General features: G+C 37.5%; 1 protein-coding gene across 1 annotated transcript; it reads right to left on the minus strand.

Moving 5' to 3' along the window:
* Window positions 1-1,136: 1,136 nt before the first annotated feature.
* On the minus strand, window positions 1,137-7,326 carry cpn1 (carboxypeptidase N, polypeptide 1). The gene is made up of 9 exons (XM_017484402.3): window positions 6,994-7,326; window positions 5,383-5,579; window positions 4,763-4,918; window positions 3,436-3,612; window positions 3,219-3,330; window positions 2,835-2,974; window positions 2,368-2,467; window positions 2,144-2,262; window positions 1,137-2,041 (listed from the first exon to the last, which is right to left on the minus strand). Exons 1-9 carry the CDS (start codon window positions 7,226-7,228, stop codon window positions 1,925-1,927), a joined length of 1,353 nt encoding a protein of 450 aa, XP_017339891.1. The 5' UTR covers window positions 7,229-7,326; the 3' UTR covers window positions 1,137-1,924.
* Between the last annotated feature and the right edge of the window lie 397 nt (window positions 7,327-7,723).

Genomic DNA, 7,723 nt, shown 5'->3' on the forward strand with positions numbered 1-7,723 from the left:
ACTGACACTATACCACCCACTGCATTAGAGAATATTCCAGATTAGTCCATACAGCCTGCATGAAAAGCTTGTTTTATGTCCACTCCTACAGTCCTTTTCAGTGACTGTGATCATGTGAGTGTTGAGCTCCCTGTTTCCATTCTCTGTTTTTTGCCGTCATTTGTCTGCTTTCACAATTCGTTTGCGTTGTACTGAAAGATGGTTCGATATGCAGTGGAATTTTGTGGCTTGATTGTTACCCTTTTGACTGTCAGAACATGAAATAAACATATTTATATATATTTACATATAATGATTTTATGCATGCAATGGACATAGCTAGTAGCTTTAATGTTAGATGGTAAATTTAATTCATACAAAACTCAGAAATATAGACAATTGTCATTTGATAGATAATAATTACAGTTGTTTACTCTGAGTATTATATGCAGGTAAAAAAAAAAAGCACTTGAAAAATGCAAACAAATGAAAATAAAGACACTGATATTAAGCACATAGCTTTTTTTTTTTCTTTTTTTTTTTTTTTTTTATAGTTTTACTAAAGTAATCAGTAATCTCTGAGAGTTTGTCTATATTAGTGAGTGGTTCAATCTTTACACATATTTTGTCCTAGGAGAGCTATTTTAAAATGCACTTTTGTACTATACATAGCTACCCTGAAAACAGGAGTGTGTGTTATTATCAAAATATGATGACCTGTTCCTGCAGTTTCTGGATGTAGGGCACATGTTCAGGGTTCAGGACATTCCTGGTGCGAGTTTTTCCTTTTCCTGTACGTCAAACATTGCTTCTTTTTGGGGGGTGGGGGGGTGGGGGGGTGGGGGGGGGTTGTTTGTCATCCATAGGAAAATAGTTGAAGACCCACTGGCTTTTGCAAGCTCAATATCATTTTATAGGTGAACAAGTAGATCATTGTGTGTTTGGGGTTTTTAAAATCTTTTCTTGAGTTATGATTTTGAACTTTACAATACAGCGAATATTTATAGAATAATTCTTATAAAAATAAAAATAAAATTAAAAAATCATAAAAACTGGGGCCTAAAACTTACTGTAGTTCTTCCAAACCGATAATGTGCACACATTTAAGTGGACAACAGTGACCTCTGGTGTACAAATATACAACAACAAATATCAAATACTGATTTCTTAATGGATTTATTTCAACTTTCTGAAGTTATTATTTTCTGTATTTTACTAACAATAGAATTTTCTTTTTATTATTAAGGATTTTTCATGTTACTCTAATTATAAATTACTTTAATTTAATTAATTCCTTTAAAATACATAAAACGTAATAATTTCCTCAAATCAGAGACATCAGAGTAGAACTACACAGTATAAAAATTGGTCTTTAGAGTTCTGTAAATATTCAGTGCTTTACAGTAATCCTACTGATACCGTAACAGTCTTAGTACATGTTAAAAGGTAAATGTGTCTGTGATATCTATATTAACACATTTTTGTTGAAGTTGTAATATATAAAGTTGTAAAAGTTGTAATATATATCACAAACGAATCAAGACAATACTGACTAAGGACCATTTCATTGCTGCATTTGATTATACTTGATTACATTTTGTGTTGGGTCTGCATAAAATGTTAATCAAAGGAGATTGTTAAATTCGTTGTAAGTGCTGATGTACAATACTTGTGACACCTCATAACATTGCATTATTATCTAAATTATTTCCTGAATTATATGCTGATTCCTTTCTATGAATCTGACATTATTTAATACATGCATTTCTTAAGTGTTACATGAACGTGAATTCATTTCAATAGAACACTCTTGTGAAAAACATACTATTAAGGATCCAAGACAAACTGAGGACTGAGGAAGTATGATTCAGTGATGTGGTTTGTAACAGCAATAGTTTAAACTTCCTTTGCCAACATTTTCGAGGAACTTGTCCCTTTTTTTTTATTATCTTGGACCGAGGTTGGCTGCAGGAACTTTGGCTGCTGAGAAGCTTTTCTTATCTTGATGGTCCCTTGCATTCAAGTTTGTCTCTTTTGGTGCTGGTTTCAAATAGAAGTGTAACTGAAAGCAAAAGGCATACATTCATAGGTGTAAACACTATTTTTGTATTCTTTTTTAATAAATGTAGATGTATGGCATTGATAGCATTCATTTTATTCTCACCTGTATGGCCTCGGCAGGTCCGACTGTCACTGTACTGGTTGAAGGCCGGTAGCCTGGTGCAAAGGCAGTTACAATGTAGGTTCCTGGCAAAAGCAGACGGAAGTAATCTCCGTCTGCCCCTAAGACATGAAACATAGATGCAATCAGTATTATACACTACCTACAAGGTATTTATCAAATCATTAAATCTTGTTTATTTATGTATATTGTGAAGATTTACTAACCACTGGTTATGTCATGGTTTATGCCTGCCACTGAGATCACTGCATTGCTGATAGGGTTGTTATTCTCATCATAAACCATTCCTTTAATGCCATGGTTAACCTGGGGACAAACCATATTACAATCTTGACCTATGTTAGTTATACTGGGTTGTTGTATATGCCCTAGATGTAGGTAGTAAATGTTTCCATCCATGTTATGTTCTGTGCAAACAATGAATAGTATTACTGTGACTAAGTTGTAACTTTTATACTCAGCCCATTCAAAGCACAAAGAGGCAGGTTGGTTACAGACTAATGCAGTGGTACAACACTGGGTTGTTGTCTGTCCCTCTCTCACATCTCGTCTAAAATACTACGTCCTTTAACACAATGCGCTTTAACCTGGTGTATGCTTTCCCCAGGAAGTTAAAGTTCTTAGTGTTTCAGTGAAGTGAGATGTGACCCAAGTTCTGGGAAGGGGGACTCACCTCTTCCAGGTAGGACACCAGAGCCTCCCTGTTGGCCAGCCATTCTCTGGCCAGAGTGCTTGCTGGGGGGAATTTATCACAGCTCAACTCCAGAGTGATCTCAAAGCAGTTAGTGTATAGGTAGTTAAAGTCCTGCATGCCTGCAAACACCAAATGCTAATGTTTAACCACATATATTCACTCCCTGTGGTGAATTCAGTTCTGGTCTTGTGCTGATTTGAGTAATCAAGTAGTTCAATAATGAAACATTTGGGCATTTTAGTTATATTACAATATATATATATATATATATATATATATATATATATATATATATATATATATATATATATATATATATATATATATACATTCAAATATAATCCAATAAAGGTATTCACTGACCCTTGGACAGAGTGTACCAGCTGGCTCCATTGGTAACCCCATCCTCAAAGTAATCTCCACAGTTATAGCCTTTATGCATCCAGCTGTGAGCATAGGAGTAAGTCTTTGCCAACTACACACACACACACACACACACACACACAATATAATAATCAAATTAAGTAATATTTTTATTAAGTAAATGTATAAGTATTCATGTATTTAAATTATTACATACATGTTTGAAGAGCTTGTCATCTGCAGTGGCAGAATATGTAGACCTGCCTCTTATACGGGCTTCTCTGGATTTGTCGAAAGGGTAGTTTGCCACCACTGCTCCTCCATGCAGATTTGCTGACAGAACAAAGTTATAACTTTGCATCCATCTAATGACTGCAAGAGTCTCTGGTTCAACCTAGAACCAGAAAGAGCACAGGATACACTGCATGCATACACTGCCCCTGGGGGAAATGATTTACTATGTCATTGGAATGTTATCTGGGTCATCTAACATGCCACAATACATCCCATTAAAGCAGCAAGGAAAATAAGCAATTGGCTGCATTTATTGCTTTGGATCAGATCAGTTTGGCAGCACAGATTGTTGTCCTTGCAAAAAAAAATGCTGGGATGTTAAACCAGTCTAAGCTCTGTTTTGGGGAAAGATAATATTTGTGATGTATGGATCTGGACTTCTTAGTGACCTCAGCTGTCAGCAAAGAGCTTGGTTTCAAGGGGAAAAGCCCTTCTTAACACCGTGTGATGTGTGGGTTAAAGGTTTTACAAGACCTGCTTAGTCAGAGACATGCTTAGCAGTTATCTAAAATTGTATTGTCTTATGTAAAATAAAAAATTTCTAATCTGGAGTTCTCATTTAGACAAAGGTGTTAAAATTACGCTGTCCTTGCATAGATACTATTCAAATAAGAAAAGATTAGCTGTACCTTGTTTTTAAAAATCATTGAGCTGAGCTGCAGTCCGTTTTGAGTTTCACACTACGTAGGATTCATTGTTGTTTATAATCTCCCATTGGCCTAAGCCAAATGCTTTCACATTGACTAACTAGTGATTTAACTGACATGTAACAGCACACCATCTGGATGAAAAAGTTCCTTTCCCGTGTCTGCTTATTGAAACAACAATACTGAAAGGTTGAATTGTCAGTGTCTGATACAGGCCAGACTAGTGCTATAAGACCTTGAAAGGATACTTATGCAGTGAGTGATGGATAGCTTATACTGATAAAACAACAATATTTTCTGCCCTGTGGGTTTCTGTAACCCATGCCATATGTAGCGTTTTACCTTTTTTTATTTTTTTTATTTTAAATAAGTTGGTGCAAGATTGTGACAGATATCAAAGTAAAACCACACACAACACAGAGAGTAGTAGTTGCTACAGTACCACATTTCAAAAGTTTTGGGTTTCTCGAATGAGATTTTCCTTTTCCTTTTATTTATTGGTTGATCTATACATGTTATCCCAGATTATCATGGTATCCATATTGCATAGGAAAAATCAAAAAGCTGCCTTTAAGATGATCACTGTTAGTTTGTGTTTCCCACCTGGTGCTCCCAGTTGTCTGGAAGGGGCAAATGGTGATTAAGTCCATTGTTCTTCTCATTGTAATACATGAGGGCATTCAGGTCAGGGAAATTGCGATTTAGATCCACATCTCTGGAATTCCCACGGCCCACCAGGTATCCATTGAACTCTGGACCCTGGAAGCGAGACATTTTTTTTTCAGTATGTATACTGACCTCTGCTTCCTAAATGCCTATAAGTATAAGGAATCATTAATAAGCATATAAGTATAAGTCTATAAGTATAAGTCATTAATGATATTGCATCAGATCTTATACACAGTGAATCATGATACACATATGGAGAATCATAGCCAGTGTGATGTATTTTAGTACAGGGCAGTTGGTTTGTGATGTGTGAGATGGTAAACGTATGTCATTTTAAAGCTGTTAGTTGCTGGGCATTGAGTTTGTGCCTGAAATAAACTTGCAATCTGGTTATTCAGACTAGAGCAGATGACATAATTTATAATGCATGAGCTCAGACATCTGCACACGCTAACTGTTTGATTAATCTCAAAACAACTGTTATAGTTTGTTTTTCTCATGCAGTGGGTATATATGAATAAACTTTTGAGATTTCATAAGTATGGCTTTAATACCTGCCTAGCTGCCACTTCATAGCCATCTGGATTCATGGAGGGCAGAATGTGAATGCGTGTGTTGTGGATAAGCTCTGTAATCCGTTGGTTCCCTGCTTGATACTCATCACAGAAGAACTGAGAGAGGTAGATGAGTAACTCGCGGCCCAGCACCTCGTTCCCATGCATATTCCCCACGTACTTGAACTCCGGCTCCACTAGAAAACACATGTCAAGTGACCACTGTCAGGAAGTCAGAAGAGCATGTAGCCACATCTGCAAAGAGCACATAAGTGGATGGCAGCAGAGCTCTAATTTGTGCTTCACTGTAGAAAAACTGAGAGGTTCACATGTAATTAGATTTCCAGCAATATCTTTCATAACTAAATGACACTTGTGAATGGAAGCACACTGTGCTGAAATCTGCTTACTATCTACCACTAGTTTTCTTCTTGAGTGTACCACAGGTTTTTATTTTTGCCTAGTTTTTTCAGTAATTTCACAATCAAGTTCATCTACATTTCAAAAGTATTCATTTCATCCATCCATCCATCCTCTACCGCTTACTCCTTCTTCAGGGTCGCAGAGTATTCATTTCACTCTCTTAGTAAAGGGTTCCATTTCAGTGAGGAGAAACTCTAATTGGCAATGTGAACGAGACAGGCTGCATATTTAGCAGTTGTTAATCAAAATAATGATTGGATTACTGGAAGTGTGTGAGCAACTAAGAGATTGACTGAATTAAATTGGTGCCTCTTTCTGTTTCAACAATTCATCAGACTACATCTAAGGTCCTACAATCTTTCTCATATCTTCAATCACAAGCACATTGCTTAATATAAGCACCATGTTGATCATAAACTGATGAGTGGAGTCATAGTCTGGACTGCTGGCGAGGTTCCTGTTTTTGTGCTTTTCACCTTATTGTGGAACATGCATACATCCTCCAATTCTACTGAAGGAAGCCCATACATCAGCAAAAAAAAAAAGAAAAAAAAAAAGCCCTCCTGGCTCAGACTTAAACCACTCACACAATATTTGTGGCTAGCATATCGTTGTCAGCTGAAACTATAGTCAAAAAGTGTATCTCATGGTTATACATAAGCTATGTACAATGTTTATAACGATGTGAGACATTGTTGTCCCCAGTCTATTGCAAAAGGAAAGACGGAATTTTAGCAGCAGTTACAGCATGTCTTGCTTGATTCATGTAAATTGTGTGCTTTTGGCACAAAGGCCATTTCTGTGTACCTTAGCTGTTGACAGACCTTTCATTTTCTTTCAACAGCTGAGCGACACAGGGTCATCAGGTCACGTCAGATTATCAATCAGAAGCCTACATTTTCTCATGGACAGAGAGCAGACTAAATTACATCAAGGCTTAAAAACTAAATCAACAAGAAATGGCCTTATATTTTCAGTGCATTTGAATTTGCTCACATCAAGCGAACTGTGGTTTATATTGGCTGGCTCACTGCATCATGTCCTTTTAGAATACATCCCTACCATAGTTTAGGAGGTGTCATCTGGCAACTTTATATCGTTAACTTTAATTTCTCCAGACATTGTTAGGGAATCTTGGAAAAAAGATTTAAGAGTAAGACTGACTCTGAAGTAGGTAAAGACACTCACATGCTTCATGGATGCCTGGATTATCGCTGAACTCCAGGACATAAAGGTGGCGCCCCTCCACACTGCGACCAATGCTGTAGATGCGGGTTATGTATGGGCACTGGCTATGGATGGAGAACAGAGTGCGCACCATCTCCTCATATCCATGGTGTTGAAATTCAACAGCCCTAGTCATCGGAGCCCCAAGAACCAGGAGTAGTACTCCAATCCAAACTACACAACCGCCTGACAGCATGGTCCTGTTCTGCTCCACAAACAGAGAGCTGTTCCCTCTCCTTCACTCGCTCGTTCCCTCTCCCTGTCCCTCCTTTTCTCCTTCCACTCATCCGGTCTGTCTCCTCCCTCACACTCATATACAGAAGGAAGAAAGGACAACTTGCCCCTCCTCTATCTTTCATGTATAAGGCTTCCTCACCATGTTTCATCATGTATGTGACAGTTACTTTATTGGCATGACAAATGTGTGTGAGAGCAACAGAAATCTCCTGCCTGTGGTGTGGGGTACCATGTCCGTTGTGTCTTGTATATTTCACTTTTGAAGCTGACATAACCTTGTGCTTTGCATTGTTCTGTGCTATGGCAGTATTTTTTTAAGCTTCTTGCTGACCTGTGGTATGTCTCCGCCACTGACTCCAAGAAGGGAAATAGAAGGCAGGAAGAGCAAAGAAGGCAGACTGAGAATATTTTTCATTCCGGTTTTGTGTATCTACATCAACACTGGTTTATTCAT

The sequence above is a fragment of the Ictalurus punctatus genome, chromosome 13 (genome assembly GCF_001660625.3).
Source record: "Ictalurus punctatus breed USDA103 chromosome 13, Coco_2.0, whole genome shotgun sequence".
Classification (NCBI taxonomy): Eukaryota; Metazoa; Chordata; class Actinopteri; order Siluriformes; family Ictaluridae; genus Ictalurus; species Ictalurus punctatus.

Excerpts from the sequence above, each read along its gene's own strand:
- cpn1 (XM_017484402.3), bottom strand. The coding sequence starts at position 7,228 with ATGCTGTCAGGCGGTTGTGTAGTTTGGATTGGAGTACTACTCCTGGTT. Across the intron at positions 4,919-5,382 it reads ATGAAGTGGCAGCTAGGCAG|GGTCCAGAGTTCAATGGATA; the intron begins GTATTAAAGCCA and ends TCTCGCTTCCAG. Across the intron at positions 2,263-2,367 it reads AAACCATGACATAACCAGTG|GGGCAGACGGAGATTACTTC; the intron begins GTTAGTAAATCT and ends TTCATGTCTTAG.